The 27,788-nt window shown below is 43.9% G+C and overlaps 1 protein-coding gene and 1 long non-coding RNA gene across 2 annotated transcripts; both read right to left on the bottom strand.

The window, feature by feature from the left end:
- Positions 1-19,820: 19,820 nt before the first annotated feature.
- On the bottom strand, positions 19,821-23,339 carry LOC149441219 (uncharacterized). Its single transcript, XR_016307422.1, has 2 exons — positions 21,313-23,339; positions 19,821-21,275 (listed from the first exon to the last, which is right to left on the bottom strand). It is a non-coding gene; the product is annotated as an uncharacterized LOC149441219 (long non-coding RNA).
- Positions 23,340-25,663: 2,324 nt separating this feature from the next.
- LOC149441220 (uncharacterized) lies at positions 25,664-27,459 on the bottom strand. Its single transcript, XM_089657572.1, has one exon. It carries the CDS (start codon positions 27,447-27,449, stop codon positions 26,049-26,051), a length of 1,401 nt encoding a protein of 466 aa, XP_089513698.1. The 5' UTR covers positions 27,450-27,459; the 3' UTR covers positions 25,664-26,048.
- Between the last annotated feature and the right edge of the window lie 329 nt (positions 27,460-27,788).

Genomic DNA, 27,788 nt, shown 5'->3' on the forward strand with positions numbered 1-27,788 from the left:
CCCCCCCTTATGTATTATACATGGAGATCATATCCCCCCTTATGTATTATACATGGAGATCATATCCCCCCTTATGTGTTATACATGGAGATCATATCCCCCCTTATGTGTTATACATGGAGATCATATCCCCCCTTATGTGTTATACATGGAGATCATATCCCCCTTATGTATTATACATGGAGATCATATCCCCCTTATGTATTATACATGGAGATCATATCCCCCCCTTATGTATTATACATGGAGATCATATCCCCCCTTATGTATTATACATGGAGATCATATCCCCCCTTATGTATTATACATGGAGATCATATCCCCCCTTATGTATTATACATGGAGATCATATCCCCCCTTATGTATTATACATGGAGATCATATCCCCCCCCTTATGTATTATACATGGAGATCATATCCCCCCCTTATGTATTATACATGGAGATCATATCCCCTCTTATGTATTATACATGGAGATCATATCCCCCCTTATGTATTATACATGGAGATCATATCCCCCCTTATGTATTGTACATGGAGATCATATCCCCCCTTATGTATTATACATGGAGATCATACCCCCCTTATGTATTATACATGGAGATCATACCCCCCTTATGTATTATAGATGGAGATCATACCCCCCTTATGTATTATAGATGGAGATCATATCCCCCCTTATGTATTGTACATGGAGATCATATCCCCCTTATGTATTATACATGGAGATCATATCCCCCCTTATGTATTATACATGGAGATCATATCCCCCCTTATGTATTATACATGGAGATCATATCCCCCCTTATGTATTATACATGGAGATCATATCCCCCCTTATGTATTATACATGGTGATCATATCCCCCCTTATGTATTATACATGGAGATCATATCCCCCTTATGTATTATACATGGAGATCATATCCCCCCTTATGTATTATACATGGAGATCATATCCCCCTTATGTATTATACATGGAGATCATATCCCCCCTTATGTATTATACATGGAGATCATATCCCCCCTTATGTATTATACATGGAGATCATATCCCCCCTTATGTATTATACATGGAGATCATATCCCCCCTTATGTATTATACATGGAGATCATATCCCCCCTTATGTATTATACATGGAGATCATATCCCCCCTTATGTATTATACATGGAGATCATATCCCCCCTTATGTATTATACATGGAGATCATATCCCCCCTTAATCTCCTCTTCTCAGTAGAGAATACATTCAGTTCCTCTAATCTTTCCTCATAGCTGATCTCCTCCATGCCTCGTATCAGTTTGGTTGCCCTTCTCTGCACTTTCTCCAGTTCCCCAATGTGCTTTTTGTGAATTGGAGCCCAAAACTGAACTGCATATTCCAGATGAGGTATTACTAATGATTTGTACCGGGGGGGGGGGGGGGGTGATATCTCTCTCTGGAGTCTATACCTCTCCTAATACAAGAGAGGATTTTGCTCGCTTTAGAACACGCAGCTTTGCATTGCTGCCATTATTAAGCTTGTGATCTACTAGAACCCCCAGATCCTTCTCCACCATTGACCCCTCTAGATCCTTCTCCACCATTGACCCCCCCCCCCCAGACCCTTCACCACCATTGACCCCCCCCCCAGACCCTTCACCACCATTGACCCCCCCCCAGACCCTTCACCACCATTGACCCCCCCCAGACCCTTCACCACCATTGACCCCCCCAGACCCTTCACCACCATTGACCCCCCCAGATCCTTCACCATTGACCCCCCCCCAGTATGTATGATGCATGCATGCATATTCTTAGCCCCCCCCAGTGCAGAACCTTACATTTATCACCATTAGCCCTCATTGGCCCCATAGCCCCCCAATTACACAGAGCATTGAGGTCGGCTTGTAAGTTGGAGACATCCTGTAAGGACGTTATTCCCCGGCACAGCTTGGTGTCATCTGCAAAGACTGGAATGGGGTTTATAATCTCACACCCCATATTGTTTATATATATATTAATAAGTAAGGGGCCCAACACTGAACCCTGGGGTACCCCACTAATAACACTGAACCTTGGGGTACCCCACTAATAACACTGAACCCTGGGGTACCCCACTAATATCACTGACCCTTGGGGTACCCCACTAACACTGACCCTTGGGGTACCCCACTAATAACTCTGAACCCTGGGGTACCCCACTAATACTGACCATTGGGGTACCCCACTAATAACACTGAACCCTGGGGTACCCCACTAACACTGAACCCTGGGGTACCCCACTAATAACACTGAACCCTGGGGTACCCCACTAATAACACTGAACCCTGGGGTACCCCACTAATAACACCAAACCTTGGAGTACCCCACTAATAACACCGAACCTTGGAGTACCCCACTAATAACACCAAACCTTGGAGTACCCCACTAATAACACCGAACCTTGGAGTACCCCACTAATAACACCGAACCTTGGGGTACCCCACTAATAACACTGAACCTTGGGGTACCCCACTAATAACACTGAACCTTGGGGTACCACACTAATAACACTGAACCTTGGGGTACACCACTGATGACCCCAAACCATTCAAAGGATGAATCATTAATCACTACTCATTGAATACGATCTTTTAGCCAGTTTTCTATCCATTTACATTCAGATTTTCCAGCCCATAGACTTTACCTTACACATTAGCCATGTGTGGGGAACAGTGTCAAATTATACCACATCCACCGCCACCCCTCTGTCCAAGTATACCACGTCCGCCACCACCCCTCTGTCCAATTATACCACATACCCCGCCACCCCACTGTCCAAGAACACCACGTACCCCGCCACCCCTCTGTCCAAGTATACCACGTACCCCGCCACCCCTCTTTCCAAGTATACCACGTACCCCGCCACCCCTCTTTCCAAGTATACCACGTCCACCGCCACCCCACTGCCCAAGTATACCACGTACCCCGCCACCCCACTGTCCAAGTATACCACGTACCCCGCCACCCCACTGTCCAAGTATACCACGTACCCCGCCACCCCACTGTCCAAGTATACCACGTCCACCGCCACCCCTCTGTCCAAGTATACCACGTCCACCGCCACCCCTCTGTCCAAGTATACCACGTCCACCGCCACCCCTCTGTCCAAGTATACCATGTACCCCGCCACCCCACTGTCCAAGTATACCACGTACCCCGCCACCCCACTGTCCAAGTATACCACGTACCCCGCCACCCCACTGTCCAAGTATACCACATCCACTGCCACCCCTCTGTCCAAGTATACCACGTCCACCCTTCTGTCCAAGTATAAAACGTCCACCGCCACCCCTCTGTCCAATGTTTTGCTCAATCAGATTTGTTTGACAACTTCTGTCTTTCATGAATCCATGCTGTCTGTGGCTTACAATATTTGTTTCCAGCAAGAACTCCTCTCTGTGGTCTTTTATTAAACTCTCCAGTATCTTCCCAACTATAGAAGTTACACTAACAGGTCTGTAATTACTTGGGAAAGATTTTGTCCCCTTTATAAATATTGGCCCCACATTGGCCTTACACCAATCCAGTGGTACTATGCCAGTCATTAAAGAGTCCCTAACAATGAGAAACAATGGCTGTGAGATAACAGAGCTGAATTCTTTAAGGCCCCGTGGGTGTCTGCCATCCGGTCCAGGGGCTTTATTCACCTTTATTCTGTACAAATATTTCTGCATCATATCAATTGTGAGCCAATGTGGATCATCTGGGGGGTGTCAGTACCACCCCCATTATGGACAAGAGCCCCCCCATGCTCCTTTGTATACACAGAGCTGAAGAAGGGATTTCATACATTGTCCTTCTCTTTGTCCCCAGTCACCCCCTCTAGATGGTTCTGTAAAGGGCCTACATGCTGGGACCGGACCTTTCTACTATTCATATATTGGAGGAATGTTTTGGGGTCGTCCTGATATCTTTCTGTCATTTGTTTTCAGTTTTTGTGCCTTTATTTCCTTTTTGCATCTTCTGTTCTATTCTTTGTAATGTGTAAACGATGATCGCGTTCCTTCATTGTTATATTTAATAAAAGCTCTTTTCTTATTATCTATCGCTTTTGTAACTTTGGCCGTAAGCCACATAGGTTGGATTTGTAGCCTTTTATACTTGTTGCCCATGGGAATATATTTTGCAGTGTGGTCACATACAGTCTTTTTGAAGAACTCCCATTTCTGTGTTGTGTTCATCAATGCCAATATTTCTTCCCAGTCTAAGGTTTGGAGAGCAGCTCTCAGCCTTGAAAAATTAGCTCTCTTGAAATTGAGCATTTTAATTTTTCCCATATGTGCTCGCTGTTTACAGGTAACAATAAATGAAATCATGTTATGGTCACTGCTACCCAGATGTTCTTTTATATGGACATTCATAATAAGATCTGCATGGTTGGAGATGACCAGGTCCAGCAGAACATCATTCCTAGTTGGGGCCTCTATGAACTGGACCATAAAATTGTCCTGTAGTAGGTCTATACTTTTTTTGCTCTTTAACTGTTACTCCAGTCACTTTCCGGGTAGTTACCATCCCCCATTATTATCACTGTCCCAGCCCTTGCAGCCCTTTCCATCTGTGGGAGGAGCGGAGTCTCCACCTCCTCATTAACACTGGGAGGCCTATAACAAACTCCAATGATGACCTTTGTAGTACCGCCCCCCATGTGCAGTTCCACCCATAATACTTCAGCCTCATCACACTCTCCATCAACTAGGTCCTCTTTCACACTCGCTCTGAGATCACTTCTCACATAGAGACAGACACCACCACCTTTCCTATTTCCCCGTCTCTCCGAAAGAGAACCTAGCCAGGAATATGAATGGCCCAGTCATGTGAAGAATGAAGCCAAGATTCAGCAATACCAATTCAATCCTAGTTCTCTTCATGCACCAAACCTTCCAACTCACCTATTGTGCTGGGCACACTTCTGGCATTGGGGAACAAACACTTTCATTCACTGACACCTTGTTCATTCACCGACACCTTGTTCATTCACCGACACCTTGTTCATTCACCGACACCTTGTTCATTCACCGACACCTTGTTCATTCACCGACACCTTGTTCATTCACCGACACCTTGTTCACCCAACATTGGGTTGTTGGATTGGGGAACTTCAGAAAGTACAGAGAAGGGCAACTAAACTGATAAGAGGCATGGAGGAGATCAGCAGAACTGCATTTATTCTCTCTTAAGAAGAGGAGATTAAATGGGATATGATCTCCATGTATAATACATAAGGGGGGATATGATCTCCATGTATAATACATAAGGGGGGATATGATCTCCATGTATAATACATAAGGGGGGATATGATCTCCATGTATAATACATAAGGGGGGATATGATCTCCATGTATAATACATAAGGGGGGATATGATCACCATGTATAATACATAAGGGGGGGATATGATCTCCATGTATAATACATAAGGGGGATATGATCTCCATGTATAATACATAAGGGGGATATGATCTCCATGTAGAATACATAAGGGGGGATATGATCTCCATGTAGAATACATAAGGGGGGATATGATCTCCATGTAGAATACATAAGGGAGGATATGATCTCCATGTAGAATACATAAGGGGGATATGATCTCCATGTATAATACATAAGGGGGATATGATCTCCATGTATAATACATAAGGGGGATATGATCTCCATGTATAATACATAAGGGGGGGATTGCTGTAGGAAAGTCCTGGATTCTTTCTTGGATACACAGAATATAACTGGATATAACATTTATAGGTAAAAGTTGATCCAGTGAATATCCGATTGCCTCTCGGGGGATCAGGAAGGAATCTTTTCACAGCAGGTGCAAATTGGATTATGCTTTGCTGGGGATTTTTTTTGCTTTCCTCTGGATCAACTGTGGATGTAGGATTATAATTTTTTTTCCTATGATTTAACTGGATTGACTTTTGTATTTTTTCAGCCAGACTAACTATGTAACTATGTTATTGACTCCTCCCTCATTATCACTGTTTAAGGGCCCAAAGTTGGAGGATGTTATCACATTATTATCACCATGTAAAAGTCTGTGCTCCAATCACATCATCCGATATAAAATGTCCATCTGGGAGGAAATGGGTGCAAAATAATGAAGGCCAATGTAATGTACAACTTATCATATAGGATACAAACGTTAGGACTAAACAGTATTAGTTTTTTTTTTTAGGATTTCTTCTATATTCAGCTGTTGATCTAGCCAGTAAATCTGTTTTATAAAAACTCTGCAGCAGAATGTATCAGTTCCAGGGATGAGGCAGACCATTTACCACTGACAGGGGGCTTACAATGAGCAGCTTTTATTTATTCATGTAAAACTTTTAACCCAAAAGGAAAACCTGTTTGATGTAACTGATTATGAAGTGTGAGCTGGAGTTTGGCTTCAATAAGTTCCGTTTGGTAAACCTGCTAATACATCTAACACTCCCCTCCCCCAAAGACTGACCATGCTGCTGTCTCCAGAGTTGGGGTGCTCTAATACAGAAGGTGTGTTACTGGCCAGATCACCAGGTGAACACAGAGGGGAAAAAAGCCAAAGAAAAGGAATGCAGCCGCCACACCCAATGATTGGTAAGCTTCAATATGGGACATTTGTGGTCTAATATCCCTTTAGTTTGGTTGGTGAAATCTCATCCTATGTCCAGTGATAGCAGTGACATCTACTGGCCACAGTGAGACATCACAGGACAACCTAAACTTAGGGAGAAACCAAGTGAAGAACTATACAATCAGCCTGAGCCAAGTACAGCCCAGCCACAAACTAACACCCCCTGGGGTGATTGGGTTTTGTATTGTGGTGGAAGTACAGCCCAGCCACAAACTAAACCCACATAGTAGCCTCTAGTTAGGACAAAGGGGGCCACACTAATAAATAGTATAAATTGGTATTTAGTAAATAGAGATCACTTACAGTGGCTGTAAACCTCAGACATGGAATATGAACAAAGCATATCCCTCTACAGTGTGTACTTGTATCAGTCCAGAGCATTAAGTGCAATTTCTTTCTACTGCCTCCTTCCTCTGCAATCAGCATGAATCACATATGGCAATTATTCCTGACACCAGGAGAAAAGGGGGTGTAAAGGGAGTGTGTCCCTTCCCACCTATCATCTCTCAAAGCTCACCTCAATGAGCTCTGAAGAGAGCGACTTCAGCTCTCTGACCCCTTTTTTCTGACTTCTCAGACAAGCTGTATAAAATTCTGGACTTTGAACAAATATAGAGAAAATATTGCTACAGATAAACCGGTTCAACGTATGTAGGAGGATTTGTTGTATCTCTGTGTATCACCTGAGGCCAGTCACTTCTCTGGGTATATGGAGGGTTTACAACCACTTTAAATGTTTACTGTAGACAAGGTGCAGAGGTCCCACACCGCTGCCTCCCATCTCCTGAGACTGCACTCAGTGACTTGGGTCTGAGACACTACAGACATATCCCTCCACCCGGCACAGCCAGCAGACCACAGAGCAAGGAACCCTGGGAGAAATGTTCTGTCAGAGATCCTGTTAGCCCCATGATAAGGGGTAGAAGACCCAAATCACATGTCCCAGGTCAATCAACACCTATTGTGAACACCAACATTTTGCTGCCGGCTGATCCCCAGAACCTCCATAAATCCAGTCTAGATACATAAATTGTATCTGCAGCACAGAGAAGGAAGATTATCCGAGAGAAATCCAGGAATACAGGACGGGGAACAGCTCAGGAAAGTGACCAGGGGATTACAGGCTGGGTGTAAATAGAAAATAACATCTTATTACCTCCTCTGCTGCCACTTCCAACAATGTCTCCTCTCTGCTTCATACCACATGGAACTTCCTGTCTTTATTCCAGATGACTTCCTGTTTTTATTCCAGGTGACTTCCTGTTTGTACCTGACATCACTTCCTGTCTGTACCTGACATCACTTCCTGTCTGTGTTCCAGAACTTCCTGTCTTGGTATAAGTGAGATCGCCATCTTGTGGAGTTCAGAGGAACTGCAGCCCCAAGAAACATCTCATAATAACCATTCCTGCATTGTATCCACCTTACAGGGATACTACAGAAGTTCAAAAATAACTAAAAAAGTAAGAAAAAATAAATATGGCCCTTATGCAATAAGCGGTTTAACAAAGATATTTTATTACATATAGAGAAGTCTTAAAGACACAGAACACAAGATAACAATAAAGGTACACATAATAAAACAGATCTTTTGGGTAAAGAAGATGTAGAAATAAGCCCTAAAGTATAATAATATCTATCAATCCACTGATAATGAAGATGTTAGACATAAATGACAAGGATGTAATGGTCACAGAGGAATGGTGGTGGAGATCTCTCACAGTAAGAACACTTCCTTGAATGGTTCTATAAATAAAGAATGAATCCTGGAGGGAATAAAGCTGTAAAGCAATAAATAATATATAAACTGGGCCATCCACTTCATCCATAAAGACATTGTGATTGAAGATCTTCTAGATCACATAGAAGGAGGACTCATCCATGATTTCATACATTTGTTTGGAAGGATAGAACAATCCTCAGAAGGGAACATGTAGGATGACAGGAAAGGCTCCTGACTGGTGAGATCCTCCAAACATAATGATGACATCCATGAACTGGAGCGAGCTCGTTGGGGTGATAAAGCCAATCTGGAAACACTGTGTAGACGTTCTCCAAGAACTCAGCACACTCCAGGTGTGGAGAAAGTCTCCAGGTGGGTTTAGCCTGTCATTTATCATAGGTAGAAATGTCCACACATGGACTTCCACAAGGACCCCCGAGACTACATATATAACTTGGAGGTACCTGTAATGGAATATATAACTTAATGTAGTGTCCCCAGGTCTCCAGGTGGGTTTAGTCTGTAATTAATAATGCACAAATGCCCATATATATGGATTTCTACAGGGACCACCAAAACCATTCTGCATAGCTTGGATGTCACCAATATTACTAGGAGCCCATAAAGCAGATGACCATATAAAGATATAAAAGTCCAATCACTGCCATGGAACTTTAGATTAAAGGAACTTTGTTCCAGTCACACCATTCATTTTTTACACGTAAGGACCAAGTTGGTGTTGGTGAATAACTAGCAAAAAATAGGAGCATGGAGGAGGGGAGAGGGGGAATAGAAGAAGCAGGAAAACAAAGAGATCTTTGTCAAGGAGGGGGTATAGGAAGGGAACGGGTTGGGGAGGGAGGTTCTCCACAAATGGGGTAGAAAACAATATACTAGAATAAGAGCAGGATGGATAAACAATAGAGGAAAGTGACTATAAAATTGTTAACCTTTCCAAGGTGATTTGTTTTCTTTCTAAGAGCTTGAGGTTTTGCTCTGTTATGAAAGGTTGAGCTTTGAAGCAGTTAAAGATTTATATTTATTTACCATTAAGTTTGTCTTGAAAGCATTACATTCTAGAAACAATAGACAAGATGATCCTTTAACCACTTGCCTACCAGGCACTTATACCCCCTTCCTTACCAGGCCAATTTTCAGCTTTCAGCGCTGCCGCACTTTGATTGACAATTGCGCGGTCATGCAACATTGTACCCAAATGAAATTTTGATCATTTTTTTCTCACAAATAGAGCTTTCTTTTGGTGGTATTTAATCGCCACTGGGCACTTTACTTTTTGCGCTATAAATTAAAAAAAGTGCAAAAAATTTGAAAAAAAAAAAAAGTTTATTTGTTTCTTTTATAAAAATTTTCAAACAGGTATTTTTTCTCCTTCACTGATTTGCGTTGATGAGGCGGCACTGATGGGCACTGATAGGCGGCACTGATGGGCACTGATAGGCAGTACTAATGAGGTGGCACGGATAGGCGGCACTGATAGACAGCACTAATTAGGGGTCACGGATAGGCGGCACTGATATGCAGCACTGATAGGCGGCACTGATAGGTGACACTGATGATGGGTACTGATAGACGGCACTGACTGGCATCACTTCTGGGCACTGACTGGCGGCACTGACTGGCACAACCCCTGAGCACTGACTGGTGGCACTGACTGGCAGCACTGCTGGGCTGCACTGGTGGGCGGCACTGGTGGGCAGCACTGGTGGGTGTGCACAGGTGGGTGGCACTGGTGGGCACAGGTGGGTGGGCACAGGTGGGTGGCACTGGTGGGCACAGGTGGGTGGCACTGCTGGGCACATGTAGGTGGCACTTCTGGGCACAGGTAGGTGGCACTGCAGAGTGGCACAGGTGGGTGCACTGCTGGGCACAGGTGGGGGCACTGCTGGGCACAGGTGGGGGCACTGCTGGGCACGGGTGGGCGGGGCTAGTGGGCGCACTGCTGGGCGGAACTTGCGGGTGTCACTGCTGGGCACCGATCATCAGGGCACTGATCATCAGTGCCCTGATGATCAGTGCCGATCCCCGCTCTGACAACTGCCGGTTCTCGGCAGTACTTTCCTCACGATCTGACAGCGTGAGGAAAGTGCAGCCGAGAACCGGCACTTGCATTTCCCTGTGATCAGCGTGTCATTGGACACCGCTGATCACGTGGTAAAAGGCCGGTATGATCGGCCTTTTACCACATCTCGTGATCAGCTGTGTCCGTAGGACACAGCGATCACGGAGATCGCCAGGTGCGCGCCCCCTGGGGCGCGCAGGAGAGCGCGTTCTGGGGGGACGTCATATGACGTCCACCCAGAACTGGCCGGCCGCAGTGCAGCCGTCATTCGGCTATCTGCGGTCGGCAGGTAGTTAATGGACTGATAAAAGATTGGCCCCAGCTCTCCAGAAAGGAGTACAGAGCTTTAGGAGATGTTGTTGCCCGATGACAGGAAAGTCATGTAGAGGATATTGAAGATGATTTAGCTGACATGGCTTTAGAACTGGAGGAGGAAATTCAGAGATACAAGAATGGTGAGGAACACATGGTCCTGTCCAGAGTAGATGATGAGGGGTTTTATGTTACATCTTTTTCTTTTCCCCCTTGTTGGCAGTAGCTGGAGTTCAGTGTTCTGTGGCTGCAGTTACCAGAGAATTAAAAATGGTGAATTTTGGAAAGCTGGCATATGATAATCTTATGGGAGAAGAATGTGTTGCTTTGGAACAGCTTAAGAACTCCGTGACCAGGGGTTGACTGACAACTCATGGGGCCCCCTGGCAATAGGGGATCATGGGGCATCTGTGTCCTTGCCCACATTCAAAAAAGCCTATGAAAAAGGTACCAGGGGCATCTCATGGGGCCCCCTACTGACCCCGGGCCCTCGGGCAGTGCCCGTTTCCAAATGGTAAGTCCGCCCCTGGCCATGACATTGTGATCAAGCCTACTGACAAGGGTGGAGCCTTGTCATCATAGAGCGAGAAAAATATGTATTGAGGTGTCAAAAGATTTTTAGATATAAGGAATGGTACACTAAGATAACATCCATCAACATGGGTGTCACCCTGGACTCCCACCTCTCCTTCCTACCCCACATCCAACTGCTATCTAGATCTTGCAGGCTCCACCTCCGAAACATCTCCAAGATACGCACATTCCTCACCCCAGACACCACCAAACAACTCGTACACTCCCTCATCATCTCATGCCTGGACTACTGCAATTCCCTTCTCACTGGCCTACCCAAACGAACGCTATCCTCACTCCAGTCGATCCTAAACTCAGCGGCGAGACTCATCCACCTCACCAACCGCTCCACATCTGCCTCCCCCCTCTGCCAATCCTTTCATTGGCTCCCGATTGCCCAACGCATCAAATTCAAACTGCTAACTCTGACCTACAAAGCCATTTACAATGCCGCCCCAAACTACATAACTGACCTGATACCCAAATACTACCCTACCCGTGCCTTCTGCTCCTCACAGGACCTGCTACTCTCTAGCTCCCTGGTCTCCTCCTCCCACGCCAATTGCAGGACTTCTCCCATCCTCTGGAACTCCCTACCCCAATTCATCAGACTGTCACCTACCCTCCTCACCTTCAGGCGCACCCTGAAAACCCTCCTCTTCAGGGAAGCCTACCCCAACCTCACCTAACACCCGACCTCACCTAACAACTAACTTCCTCCACTCCTCCCACCACTCCATCCCCCACAGCCATCTCCTCCTGTACCACCTTCCCCTCCCTCCTAGATTGTAAGCTCAAAAGAGCAGGGCCCTCGAACCCCTCGTGTAGTGTATTGTTACTGTCTTGTCTCATGTTCTGTCCCCCTTGCTACTGTACAGTGCTGAGCATACCCTTTGGCGCTATATACAGTTGTGGCCAAAATTATTCAACCCCCAATGCTGTAAAGGGGTTTAGGGACTATAGTGTACATTTGGAATTGTATTCAGAATCAAATCCTACAAGGACGTTGTAACTACCCAAATGCAACTAAAATGACATCAATTGTTTATGTAATACAGTAGTAAATGGTTCTTATGTGGTTTCTTCATTGCCACAATTATTCAACCCCTTAAAGACTACCACTCTGAAGAACAGAGGTTCATACAGGTGCTTTCCATCAGGTATTGAAAACACCTGTGGATGTCACCGAGCAGCAATCAAGCATAATAAGCACCAATTAGGCAGCTTTAAAATGACTGTGATACTCAGCTCCTTCTAGACATTTACTGGTGTGGTTACAAACATGGTGAAGGCAAGAGAATGGTCCAGGAAGACAAGAGAAGAGGTGATTTCTCTTCACAGGAAGGGCAATGGCTATAAGAAGATTGCAAAGATGTTAAACATACCAAGAGACACCTTAGGAAGCATCATTCGCAAATTCAAGGCAAAGGGCACTGTTGAAACGCTACCTGGTCGTGGCAGAAAGAAGATGCTGACTTCGACTGCTGTGCGCTACCTGAAGCGTAGAGTGGAGAGAAGTCCCCGTGTGACTGCTGAGGAACTGAGAAAAGATTTGTCAGATGTGGGTACAGAAGTTTCAGCCCAGACAATAAGACGCACACTGCGTAATGAAGGCCTCCGTGCCAGAACTCCCAGGCGTACCCCCTTGCTGTCTCCAAAGAATAAGAAGAGTCGACTGCAGTATGCCAAAAGCCATGTGGACAAACCACAAAAGTTGTGGGATAGTGTTCTGTGGACTGATGAAACAAAATTAGAACTGTTTGGGCCCATGGATCAACGCTATGTTTGGAGGAGGAAGAACAAGGCCTATGATGAAAAGAACACCTTGCCTACTGTGAAGCATGGTGGAGGGTCAATCATGCTTTGGGGCTGTTTTGCTTCTGCAGGTACAGGGAAGCTTCAGCGTGTGCAAGGTACCATGAATTCTCTTCAGTACCAGGAGATATTGGATGGAAACGTGATGCAGTCCGTCACACACCTGAGGCTTGGGAGACGTTGGACCTTTCAACAGGACAATGATCCCAAGCATACCTCCAAGTCCACTAGAGCATGGTTGCAGAGGAAAGGCTGGAACATTTTGGAGTGGCCATCGCAGTCACCAGACTTAAATCCGATTGAGAACCTCTGGTGGGACTTAAAGAAAGCAGTTGCAGTGCGCAAGCCTAAGAATGTGACTGAACTGGAGGCCTTTGCCCATGAAGAATGGGCGAAGATACCCGTAGATCGCTGCAAGACACTTGTGTCAAGCTATGCTTCACGTTTAAAAGCTGTTATAACTGTAAAAGGATGCTGTACTAAGTACTAAGATTGAATGTCACTTGGGGGTTGAATAAAACTGATAATGCTGTGAGCACAGAAAAGACATTTGTGGTTATTTCATTATAACTGTTATGTTATATTTGTCTGACCTACAAGTGCCTCTTTAATGTAAATGTAAGCAAGATGACTGAATGATCAAAAGCAATGTCAAACTGGCCAAAACACTCAATTTCAGTGGGGGTTGAATAATTTTGGCCACAACTGTAAATACTGTATAATAATAATAATAACATGGAGAATGGTCAAAAGATCCTCTTTGATGTGATTGAGGAAGCTTTTGAGAAGGGTATCATTGATAAAAAGACCATGACCTTCTTTAAGGTGTTAAATCCAGATACCAGTTTTTTATAGGCTTCCAAAAGTTCATAAATTGGAGGTTGACCCTCCTTCCCGGGAGACCTATTGGGCCTGATTTACTAAGAATTGAGTCTACCAGCAGACGCTGAACATTCAGGCAGACTCCATTCAATCAATCTTGACCTGTCAGTCTTCAGAAAGGCATCTAGCAAACTCATTGAAAAGCATCTACTTTGTAGACTCTTTCCTGTTAGCAAATCCGGAATCACATCTAGCACATTTCTAGATGCAATGCCGGATATGTTCGCTAGATGACACACAACCATGGGCTTTGTACTGTTGGCGTTTTTCTGTTTGCATGTGAGAATACTTATAATTTAAAGTAAAAGTACACCTATTTTTTGGGGGGGTTGCTGTTTCTCCAAAATGATCAGACAACTAATGCATTTCCTAATGAATGTCATACATTCTGTTTTCAAATGTCAAACATTTTCACACTTATATCTCAAATAATTGGGAATGTCTAGTTGTAATTTCCCAATATAATGATATATCTTCCTTCTCTTTAATCATGTAACTATTCTATGTTAAAGTAATAGTGCAGCGCTATAAATGCATGTTATCAATCATGAACGCATGTAAAATCCAAAAAGTACAAATAAGTGCAATACTCATGTAAACTGGTAAATGGTGCTAAAAAAAAGTTAATATAGTCATTCCTGAATAATGGAATGTCCTTGGTGTGAGAGTACCAACTCAGGGAGTGCCTATGAATGGCACGTGTGATTTATCCATGACGGACAGTAGTGCAGACGGTTTATCCGTGATGGACAGTATGGCGGACACTCCTCAATGGCGGTGGCGTGGCGTCAGCAATAGGGCTCCACGCAATGCATTTTGTGTACTAACATGTCCTCAGGGGCACACCAATAGGATGTGTTGGTACACGAAATGCATTGGGTGGATCCCTATTGCTGATGACACGCCGCCGCCATTGAGGAGCGTCTGGCATCTTGGTACTCACTTTGCTATTCATTTTATTACTCCACGTGGATATTTTAAATTGTTACTCGTGACCATTATAATAAAGTACTATTAAGCACCTTTCTGGCTCCTGTGGCTGAGCTAATTCCTCCCCAGGACCATTTTGGAACCCACCTTGATGGATGGAGCTGGATGACTAACCCATAGCTGCCAGCATACCGCTGCACCCCCAGATGTGTGATGTGTATAAACCATGAGCATTAATACTTTTGTTCTGGTGAGTGTAGACCCATCCAAAGGGTGGTTTATCTTTCACAAGTTCATGCACTACTGTCCGTCACGGATAAACCACACGTGCCATTCATAGGCACTCTCTGAGTTGGTACTCTCACACCAAGGACATTCCATTATTCAGGAATGATTACATGAACTTTTTTTAGCACCATTTACCATTTTACATCATTATTGCACTTTTTTGCACTTTGTTGACTTTACATGCGTTTATGATTGATAACATGCATTTATAGTGCTGCACTATTACTTTAACATATTTCTATTTTGCGACTGTTGCCAATACCCTGAGTGCTAGATGCTACCTTCATATCTATACCTAGATTTATATTTATCTTGTGTAATACCATTTTAGTAGTCTATATAATTTGACCAGCGCTCGCTTTATCATTATTTGTAAACAATGTAACTATTCTACATTGCAGCTTAAACTCTGTCTCCTACAGTGGCTAAGTGGTTAGAGCTCAGAACTTACAGCACTTGGGTCATGGGTTCTAATCCCAGTCATGGCTGCATCCCACTTTGCATGCTTTCCCTGTATGGATGTGTTTCTGCCAACACTCCAAAGACATGCTGTTAGGTTCATTGGGCCTAGTATATGGCTGAGTTTCTGCCCTTAGATTATAAGCTCCTTGACATTTATGAATGTTAAAAAAATGGAGATCAATTTTCTGGGTTGTATCAGTGCCAGTAATATTGATCAATCAATTAAGATTTTGGCTAATGACTAAAAAGTGGAAAAGGGGTGAATCTTCCCTGCGTCCTGTTCTTCTGACAAGTTTGAAATGTGCAAGTTTCATGCTGTGTATATTTCATTGTAACTTGTTTTCTCTTCTTTTAAACCTGTCTCCTTATACAACTTGTCCCCCCCTTCCCATCATCATCTGTCCCATATGCAAATCTATGTATCCCCGCCCCACTCTTTTTATTTAACTGTTTATTTACTGATCAAGTTAATGTGTCTCATTTCCTATCAGCTACAGCTCAGATCTCACATTATAAGATTTCTGATTGTATCTCACCACTAGTTTGATTGAATTCACAATTCTTGGTCAGTCCCGTTCCCTGACCTATAATAACCTTTAGGGCCAGTTCACACTACATGTGTTTCAGTTGCTTTTTCGGCATCACAAACGCACAGAAGGAAGGTTATATGGTTGTCAATGTGATAGTTCACATCAGCGCTTGCATTTGAAGTGCATTGCAGGTGCTGTCAAAAAAGTTGACCACACTGCATTGTTTCTGCATAGAACTGTACTGGAACACGTTGAACGCCCTTGAATGAACTAAAATGCACATGTCCCTAATTAAATTGAATAAAAAGAAAGTAGAAAAACTAACTGGAAGGGATACAAAAATGCAATGCAACGTGTCCAAAATGCATCCACATCTAGACTGTTTCTATAGTGTGAACTGGCCCTTAGAACTTGTTCACACCATTGGTGGTGCAGAAACGCATGCAAGAGCACACATTTTCCAGCACAGCAAAGAAATGCAATGCCCTCTGCAGATGTGCACAGGTGCCATGATGAAAATGTAATTGCACATAAACACGTCTATTAAAAACAGACCCATTCACAGCCACAAAAACGCATGGCACCACACTACTGTGCGGTTAGGTGCAACACTTTTTTACAATAATATGCCTGCAGTATTTTTGCATGTTCCCACACATTAGGCAGCCCATTGAAATTAATGAGCTGAGGAAAAAAAAGTAAAAAATGCCCAATTCACACAGGTCCTCTGGCCTGTACAGCATGAATGAGGGGGTTGTTCATGTGGCTGGAGCCACCTGTTACACTATGGGGACACAGCAGCTGTATGAACACAGGTTGTCATCTGACAGGTGTGAAGGCGTGGGAAAGTCTCCCTGAATGCTCACTGTGTTCAGGGCTGTACACCTGCACCCATAACTTGTCAAATTATGACCTGCAGCATTTCCATTGTGTAACATAGGTTGCCTGCAAACGGCGACAGCCACAACAACCAACCACTGATTTCCACTCTACAGGCCACAGCACCCACGTGAATGAGCCCCAAGACCTCCATTACACACACAGCTTTATTTATGAACTCAGTACAGTTTTATCATTTAGATTTTACAGGAATATGGTTGGGATTGTGTCCATTAATAATGTTTTTAGTGTATTTTTACCATAAATATAATTTGGATATTTTCTATGGTGGTGGGGGCTGTCAGGTATGCTGTACGGGGTCCCGTGATATCTAACAGTGGCCCTGGGTGTATGCTTGTGTCTGTGCCACCTGTATAGTTAGGAAGAACAATAACTTCTGTTGCAATTGTACATACAGAGATAGACGTGGTCATCCATCTTGCTAAAGATCCTCCATCTTGTATCATTCTCTCTCCCTCCAATCCCCCTCCCTCAGGAATGTGGTCTGTGTGTATGCTGAGCTCACAAGGCATCAAGCCCAGCTGGATAACTTCATGGTTATTAACCCCAATTAGCCTGGGCCCAGTATGTCTTTGAGACTCTTATTTGGAGGTGATCGGAAAGCTATAAACCAGTCCTTCACTGGACATGAAAGACATTCCGAGATAACAGTAAAAGATACATCCTATTTAAAAGCACGTTTCCCTACAATTTCATATCTTAAGATAGGAAATACTTACAATGAAACCAAGCATATATTCAGAGAGGTCACTTTAATACAAGTCACCTGATACCTTACACCCCTAGTTAAAGTCTACAGGAGAGCAGAAAGTCATATAGTTCTAGCTGAAATAGTAAGATATGGCATATTTGATGTCTGGACGTTCAGGATATCATTCTGCATATTAATCTACTAGTGTCTAGGTTGCTATATGTACCTAGAGAAGGTTATTGACCATGGTATAACTTGGGAGGGATTTTGGTTCTAACTTGGGTCTCCGCCTAGACCCCCCTCCCCAAATGAGGCCATTGGCCCTTGGCTTCAGAGACACCCCCTGCTTGGGGACTAGAAAATAGGCTGTCAGGCCTGAGAGAAGTAAGATGAAGAATTCTCCCTTTTTAACATCAGGAACCAACTTAGTAGAACGGTACCATTTTGTTCTGACACTTGATCTGCTTAAACCAAGGCTGACGGCAAGTATTCTACCTCCCTAAACTTCTTTCTGTTATCTCTCTGTTGTGTTATTGCTCTCTGTATTTATATATATATATACTGGCTACATCATTTTATGTAAATATTTTTATTGCACCATTTTGACCTTTTTATTAATAAATCCAATTTTCTGAAAAGTGTTGAACTGTTTCTAAAGCTCTTTAATGCAAACTAAGAATCCCTGTCTCTGAAGAGTGCTACTGTGTGTTTTAAACTTCTGCATACATTTGCCTGCGGTGACAGTGTGTATACAGACGCTTATTCCAACATCACAGTGTTATTGCTAATATTGGTGATTTTCTTCCTACTCTGTACAAAAGGTGGTGGTGGCAGTGTGAAGGGTTAATTGTGTAATTAACTTGACCCAGTAACAATCACTCTGAGGCTTCAGTACATAGATTGTGGTCCATTGGCTGGAAATCTTTGTGCAGGATGCAGCTGAGCATGGCATTGTTTTGCACGTAACAGTGCGGTTTTAGATTGGCTAGTCCTTTGGTCATGAGCTGGGGAGAAAGACTGGGGGTCTGACGCCACGACCGTCACAACCTCTTCTATGGATTACCTTGAACCTCTGCTATGTACCTCAATGTGTCTAGGAATTGGACATGTTTTCAACTGAAAATACAACAATTATTAGTAATGTTTCCCCAGCAAATGAGGATCAGCTCCTCGGTGGAGAACAGCGATCTCGCCATGTCCAGATGTGGTCTGGAATTCCACAAAAGAACAATTCACAAAGCTAAAAAATAGACTTGCAAATTACCACTAAACTCTCCTAACTACACTCCCATCCACTAACACTCCCCACTACCACTTCCGGGCGTGTGCAAACATCCTTCTGCTAACGTCGTGACGTATTTCCGGTATGACAGCTGCTCTAGTGCCCCCTCCAACAGCCGTCTTGGCGTTTATTTATGCACCATAGCAATTTTCCATGCGGCTCCATTGTGTATATGACATTCGCAAATGTATATTTGCAGCTCTACTGTGTATATGACATTGGAGAATGTTGTATTTGCAGCTCTACTGTGTATAGGACATTGGTGACTGTATGCTTGCAGCTATACTGTGTATATGACATTGGTGAATGTATGCTTGCAGCTATACTGTGTATATGACATTGGTGAATGTATGCTTGCAGCTCTACTGTGTATAGGACATTGGTGAATGTATGCTTGCAGCTCTACTGTGTAAATGACATTGGCGAATATATATTTGCTGGTAAAGGCCCAAAGTCAACATAAATTGGGGACCCAATTTATTACTGTTAAGAGGATTGTAGAAAAAGAATAGCTAGCTGCACATTGAACACGACCTATTCATTGGTACATAACATGGTCTTGTGTTGCAATAGGGGGCTTTTGGTTGGTTAGTTTGGACATACTTGCATATGTGCACTCTAACAAGCTAGATTTGGACATATTATATCACTCACAAAATATAAGTGTTAGGGGTGCTAGTACATTGAACTTGAATATGAAAAAACTCCCCCAAAAATAAACATAGTCCAAATGTTTATTGATCAAATACATATTCCACATTTATTTGGACAGCAACAACAAGCAGGAACATTCAATTTCTTGGTGGGACAAAAAAAAGCAGGATTGATGTTGCTAAAATAGAACGGTCCTGCTCATAAGAGCTTACAATCTAAAAGATTATACTTCTAATGAACTGTGCTTTCACAGGTTACAGCAGGAAACAAATGGTTAATATGAATCACGTAGAAGGCTTATCTATCCCCAAAACAGGCTGAAGATCAAAATATCAATATAAAAACACATATGTGCCGAAATAAAACACCTCCCACCTCCCCAAATCCCCCACACATACATTTCTCACCATGTTTGTCTGAAAACTGCATTTCAGTCTAAATAAAGCAAACTATAGCCAAGTGCAGATTTGGAAGAGCAGAGTAGTTGACATGTGTTAGGATTACAATGCAAAGATAATAAACACAATCATTGTACAATAACACACAAACACACCTTAGAAGGAAAAAAATGCAAAACATTTACAGCCCACATCAAAACACAGCGTGAGTGTGGCCTGGGGCAATTCACCGCAATATCTCTTCCTCCCCAAACCACCACAGAGAAGGACTTGCAGAAAATAACGTGGCCTGTACAAGTCAAACTTTTGCCACTACTGCATCTTTTTATATAACATAGGCCACACCCACCACTGTCATTCATTGGGTCAGAGAAAGTGTTTGCACCTGATGAATCCTCTTCTCACCTGCGGTAACCCTTGGTATACAGGCCCCACAAATCAGAGTCAGAAAGAAAGCCACAGTGACGTGTACCTGTGCAGCATACAACAGAACATTGAACAGGGATGTGAAAGGGAATCCTATTGGCAATATTTCTTGGCCCTATGGGCACAATTCACTCCAGATTATCGCATGAGTTAAGGCAGTCACATGACCACATCTCGCATGCAATACTGAAAAAGACCTTACACCGCGGTCACATCAAAGCCAATTTAGAAATTGTGCGACGTACGGTGAAGATGCCGATTTCCTTGCGATTTGCAAGACATCTGACACAGATATCTATGCAAATCGTCACAAAAGTAGTACATGTACTACTATAGAAATCAGTGTCGGAAACGCATCCATGTGACTGCTCTAATAGTAGACAATAGGGTGCAACTTGGCATACGATTTGCAAGTCGATTTGTCATGCAAATCACATGCCAAGTCACACTCAATGTGACCGCTATTAGAGCGTTCATATTGGTGTGGTTCAAACTTGGCTGGAGCCGCAACAATTTCTAAAGTAATGAATACACTACTTTTTATGCGCCTATCAGTGCCGCCTAACAGTGCCAGTCAGTGCCGCCTAACAGTGCCATATATCAGTGCTACTTTTCAGTACCCATCAGTGATGCCTGTCAATGCCCATCAGTGCCACCTACCAGTGCCTCCTCATCAGTGTCCATCAGTGCCACCTACCAGTGCCTCCTCATCAGTGCCCATCAGTGCCACCTATCAGTGTCCATCAGTGCAGCCTATCAGTGCCCATCAGTGCAGTCTCATTAGTTCACATCAGTGAAGGAGAAAATTCACTTATTTACAAAATTCTATAACAAAAACAAAGAAAAAACTTTTTTTTCCCCAAATTTTCAGTGTTTTTTGGTTTAAGAAAAATAAAAAACCCGAGGTGATTAAATACCACCAAAATAAAGCTCTGTCACAAAAAAAAGATAAAAATTTCATATGGGTACAGTGTTGCATGACCGCGCAATTGTCAAAGTGTGACAGTGCTGAAAGCTGAAAAATTGGCCTGGACAAGAAGGGGGCATATGTGCCTTGTAGGCTTGTGGTTAAAGGACTTGTCAAAGACCCTGTACTGTGGTTTTTTACACTACACTTTTTTTTTGTGAATTAGTAGCGGGACCATGTAGTGCATACTCATTCACGTAGGGGGATGCCGGGATCTGGGGGCTTCCAGATTCTAATAAGCCCCCCACCCGCAGACCCCCACAACTACCGGCCAGGGTTGTGGGGAAGAGGCCCTTGTCCCCATCAACATGGGGACAAGTGCTCTGGGGGGGAGCCCCCCTGCCCCAAAGCACCCCCCCATGTTGAGGGCATGTGGCCTGGTATGGTTCAGGAGGGTGGGGCACTCGCTCATCCCCCCTTTCCCGACCTGCCGGGCTGCATGCTCGGATAAGGGCCTGGTATGGATTTTGGGGGGACCCCACACCATTTTTTTTTTACCCCTTAATATTCATACAGACCCGAAGGGCTTGGTATGGATGGGAGGGGGGACCCTATGCTGTTTTTCTTTTTTTTTTGCAGACGTTTATTTTTAGATTCAGCTGTCAAAATAAAAATTATCTAGACCTTCTAAATAAGTAAAACAATTACAGAAATAATTATAAAGGATAAGAAACAAAAATAGAATCACTAGAACTAAGGAAATCTAATTAGAATACATGAAGATATGCCGAGTGCTGTTTGTCACACACAGGAGACGTGACCGAGTGCCGGTTGTCAGAGGACTCCACACACAGGAGACGTGACTGAGTGCCGGTTGTCAGAGGACTCCACACACAGGAGATGTGACCGAGTGCCGGCTGTCAGAGGACTCCACACACAGGAGACGCCACCGAGTGACGGCTGTCAGAGGAATCCACACACAGGAGACGTGACCGAGTGCCGGCTGTCAGAGGACTCCACACACAGGAGACGTGACCAAGTGCCGGCTGTCAGAGGACTCCACACACAGGAGACACGACCGAGTGTCGGCTGTCAGAGGAATCCACACACAGGAGACGCCACCGAGTGCCAGCTGTCAGAGGACTCCACACACAGGAGACGTGACCGAGTGCCGGCTGTCAGAGGACTCCACACACAGGAGACGCGACCGAGTGCCGGCTGTCAGAGGACTCCACACTGAGATTTACTATTGAACAGGGTCTAAAAAGAAAGCGCCCACAGAGGACGTCTAAAATGTGTTCTGCACATGTGCATTTTTATCAGCCATAGATGTTGGAAAAGCGTCTAGTTCTTCACTGTCACGACTTTCTTTGAAAAACTATTTTTTATACATTTTAACATTTTTTGGAAATGTTAGATATTGTTTAAAGTGAAGTCCTGATATTTGGGAAAGCAAATTTCTAAGTGAACATGTCTCTGCAGTGATTTTTCATGGTGTTAGACGTGCTTCTTAGCAAGTCTGCTTTTTGGGTCTGATTGCTGGTTAGTAAATTTGATTTGGCGTCTACTCGTTGATGCTTCTCTTTAGTAAATGTCTTTGCAGTCTAAAAGTAGACGATCGCTATTAAAAGGTAGATGTTAGCACACGGAAATGTGCCTAGGCACAATAGTAAATCAGGGTCTTGATGTCTCATTAAAGAGAACCCGTCACCACAAAATGCGATCATATGGGGGCTATTGGTTCCTTATATGTTGGCATTACAGTGAAAAAATGAAAGGTGCACCTAAACACCTAAAACCCCGCCCCCTAATCATTGAGTTCCCACATACAGTTGCAAGAAAAAGTATGTGAACCCCTTGGGATTACGTGGAGTTTTGCATGAATTGGGCATAAAATGTGCTCTGAACGTCATCTAAGTCACAACAATAGAAGAACACAGTCTGCTGAACATAATACTACACAAACATTAGATGTTGCCATGGTTTAATTGCACATAACATGTAAACATTCACAGTGCAGGGAGGAAAAAGTATGTGAGGCCCTAGCTTAATGACTTCTCCTAGAGCTAATTGGAGCCAGGAGTGAGCCAACCTTGACTCCAATCAGTGTGATGATACTGGATGTGTTGCTGACAGCTGTCCTGCCTTTAAAAAACACACACCTGTTTTGGGTTTACTGGTTTCAAGAAGCACTGTCTGATGTGAACCATGCCTCGCAGAAAAGAGCTCTCAGAAGACCTACCATCAAGAATTGTTGACTTGCATGAAATTGGAAAGGGTTACAAAAGTATCTCCAAAAGCCTTGATGTTCATGTGTCCATGGTAAGACAGACTGTCTACAAATGGAGAAAGTTTAGCACTGTTGCTACTCTCCCTAGGCATGGTCGTCCTGTAAAAATGACTGCAAGAGCACAGCGCAGAATGCTGCATGAGGTAAAGAAGAATCCCAGAGTGTCAGCTAAAGACCTACAGAAATCTCTAGCACATGCTAACATTTTTGTTGACACATCTACAATAAGGAAAGAAGAATGGAGTACATGGGAGGACACCACGGAGGAAGCCATTGCTGTCCAAAAAGAATATTGCAGCACGTTTGAAGTTTGCAAAAGAGCACCTGGATGTTCCACAGCACTACTGGCAGAATATACTGTGGACAGATGAAACCAAGATTGAGTTGTTTGGGAACAACACACAACACTATGTGTGGAGAAAAAAAGGCCCAGCACACCAACATCAAAACCTCATCCCCACTGTAAAACATGGCGGAGGGAGCATCATGGTTTGGGGCTGCTTTGCTGCCTCAGGGCCTGGACGGATTGTTGTCATTGATGGGAAAATGAATTCCAGAGTTTATCAAGACATTTTTCAGGAAAACGTACGACCATCTGTCCGCCAACTGAAGCTCCGCAGAGGATGGGTGATGCAACAGGACAATGACCCAAAGCATACAAGTAATTCAACAAAACAATGGCTGCAACAGCACAGAATACGCCTTCTGGAGTGGCCCAGTCAGAGTCCTGACCTCAACCCCATTGAAATGCTGTGGCATGACCTTAAGAGAGCGATTCACACCAGACATCCCAAGAATATTGCTACACTGAAACAGTTTTGTGAAGAGGAGTGGTCCAAAATTACTCCAGATCGTTGTGCAGGTCCGATCTGCAACTACAGGAAACGTTTGGTTGAGGTTATTGCTGCCAAAGGAGGGTCAACCAGTTATTAAGTCCAAAGGTTCACATACTTTTTCCTCCCTGCACTGTGAATGTTTACGTGTTATGTGCAATTAAACCATGGCAACATCTAATGTTTGTGTAGTATTATGTTCAGCAGACTGTGTTCTTCTATTGTTGTGACTTAGATGACGTTCAGAGCACATTTTATGCCCAATTCATGCAAAACTCCACGTAATCCCAAAGGGTTCACATACTTTTTCTTGCAACTGTACATACTAACCAATATTCCACCTGTGCCTACATACAAGATCATGGATTGCCCCACACATTACATCACGCCATGCATGCCGGAGTGAGAGCAATCATTCTCCATCCATGATTCAGGGTCACCTCTACACTGAGGACCTGGAAAGGCTTTTATAGCGCCCCCTAGGGACCATTTCTGAGGACAAAGTTTGTCATGGTTTCATCATCACACCATTGTAGGGCTGGGCGTGTTGGGTATATAGTTACTCAGCACAACCTCCTTTGTTTCCTGTTTTTGGGTAAAATATTACATTTGTTCACTAGATGACACTAATTCCAATAAAACGTTGTGCCATCTAATGGCGGAATGCACATTTTCAGCTGTAAATGAATGGTTGGTTTATTATTGCTGCTTGGATGACCTTCTATCCTTCAGTGTGTTCTGTACTCACAAGTGATGAGGATGACCTCAGTGATGGAGATGAATCCATGCCTGATGAAGGGAACTAAGGGCTCCACTTATAGAACATTCATTGGACGGAAGAGACAAGTGTCCATCCAGACATTACAAATTCTGGACCTATGTGATTTAACACAGTGATTTCCTTTGTCAGCCCCATCTAGTGGTCATAATGCAGTATTTTCCTGAAATACCTCCATCAGTAAAAGTCGCAGAATATGAAATGATGGTCCCTATTTGGAGCCAATGATCACATGAAATAAAATGTGGCCAAAATATATCACAGCCGGGTGAATGCCGATCATATTTATTAAACTTTTATTTAATAGATCTATAAGTGTTTGTGAAATCTCCCACCACAAAATGTACTCAGCCAATCACAGGGCAGGACTCCATTTTTATTCCTCTCCTGCTATCAATGGCCGACCCAGTCCCACACTTCATCCATGTCTTTGGGGACCTCTGGTCTCCTTATGAACTGTTTCTTCCATGATGAAGATCAGCCATGGAGTATATCTGAGGTGTATATCAGGGGGTGCTTCTTCCCCACATGAGAGCTGGGATGTCCAGCAACATTCATCTAGAAGACATTTCCCGCACTCAAGGCACTAATACACCTCCAGCGTTGTGTGGGACCCCTGATGTACAGGAAGACAGGACTTCAGTGAGGAATAATTCCATCACTCAGTACAGGAAAGTGGCTTCTTCACTGTGTGAGATCTCTGATGTCTGGAATGACTGGACTTGTCTGAAAAACATTTCCCACATTCGGGACAGGTATAAAGCTTCTCCTCCATGTGAGATCTCTGATGTTTGTAAAGATGGGCCTTCTGTGAAAAACATTTCCCACACTCAGGACAAGAATATGGCCTCTCCCCCGTGTGAGATCGCTGATGTCTGGAAAGGTTTGACTTGTCTGAAAAACATTTCCCACACTCAGGACAGGAATACGGCTTCTCCCCCATGTGAGATCTTTGATGTGTGTAAAGAATGGACTTCTGTGAAAAACATTTCCCACACTCAGGACAAGAATATGGCCTCTCCCCCGTGTGAGATCGCTGATGTGTTTCAAGCTTTGATTTTTGTACAAAACATTTCCCACACTCAGGACAGGAAAAAGGCTTCTCCCCCATGTGATATCTCTGATGTTTATGAAGACTGGACTTGTCTGAAAAACAGTTCTTGCACTCAGGACAAGAATAAGGCTTCTCCCCCGTGTGACATCTCTGATGGCTGGAAATATGGGACTTCTGTGAAAAACATTTTCCGCACTCAGGACAGGAATACGGCTTCTCCCCTGTGTGAGATCTCTGATGTTTGTGAAGATCGGACTTCTCTGAAAAATATTTCCCGCACTCAGGACAGGAATACGGCTTCTCCCCCGTGTGAGTTCTCTGATGTCTGTAAAAATTGGACTTCAGTGAAAAACATTTCCCACACTCAAGACAGGAATACGGCTTCTCCCCTGTGTGACATCTCTGATGTTTGTGAAGACTGGACTTCTGTGAAAAACAGTTCCCACACCCAGGACATGAATACGGCTTCTCCCCTGTGTGACATCTCTGATGTATGTAAAGATCGAACTTCTGTGAAAAACATTTCCCGCACTCAGGACATGAATATGACTTCTCCCCTGTGTGAGATCTTTGATGTATGTAAAGAGTGGACTTGACTGAAAAGCATTTCCCGCACTCAGAACAGGAATATGGCATCTCCCCCGTGTGAGTTCTTTTATGCACATTCAGTTTGGATTTACAATGGTAACATTTCCCGCACTCAGGACAGGAATACGGCTTTTCTCCCGTGTGAGATCTTTGATGCCTATTAAGATAGGATTTATACTGGAAACCCTTCCCACACTCAGTACAGGAGAAGCTCTTCCCTGTTGGAAGACCGGCCCGGTCCCGCACAGTGTCAGGTTCCTCAGGATACGAGGAATCCGATGGTCCATCTACACTGGGTGGTGCCGGATGGACATTGGAGGGAGCCGGGTTTTCTCCTGGACTATACTGTGTCATGTCCTCATCTTCTACTTTCCAGTCTGGAGACAAAGTGAGACAATCCTTGGAGGTTTTCCTCATCTCCCGGCCATGGACTAAAATACAAAGACAAAGAGGATTACTAGACAGGAGCTGATTGGTTCCCCCAAATCAGGACTCCGCCCACATCAGGCAGCTTGGTCTCTGAGGAGCTTACAATTCCACCCTCAAGGGAACTAGGAAATGGCTCCTCTGATCTCCTACCAGGTCATTTCTTTATTCATGGACCTTAGTCAGAGCGTGAGGAAACAACCAGAACTGTCTTTTATAGGAGGGACAGTGATGAGGGGATTATAGGACGAGGGTCCCCACCCCCTCTATCACTCATCACCATCTTCTCAACACAAGAAGTACTGCACTTCCTTATTTAGTCCATGATTT

The sequence above is a fragment of the Staurois parvus genome, unplaced genomic scaffold, assembly GCF_062004578.1.
Source record: "Staurois parvus isolate SC_StPar_1 unplaced genomic scaffold, SC_StPar_1.0 ptg001011l, whole genome shotgun sequence".
Taxonomy (NCBI): domain Eukaryota; kingdom Metazoa; phylum Chordata; class Amphibia; order Anura; family Ranidae; genus Staurois; species Staurois parvus.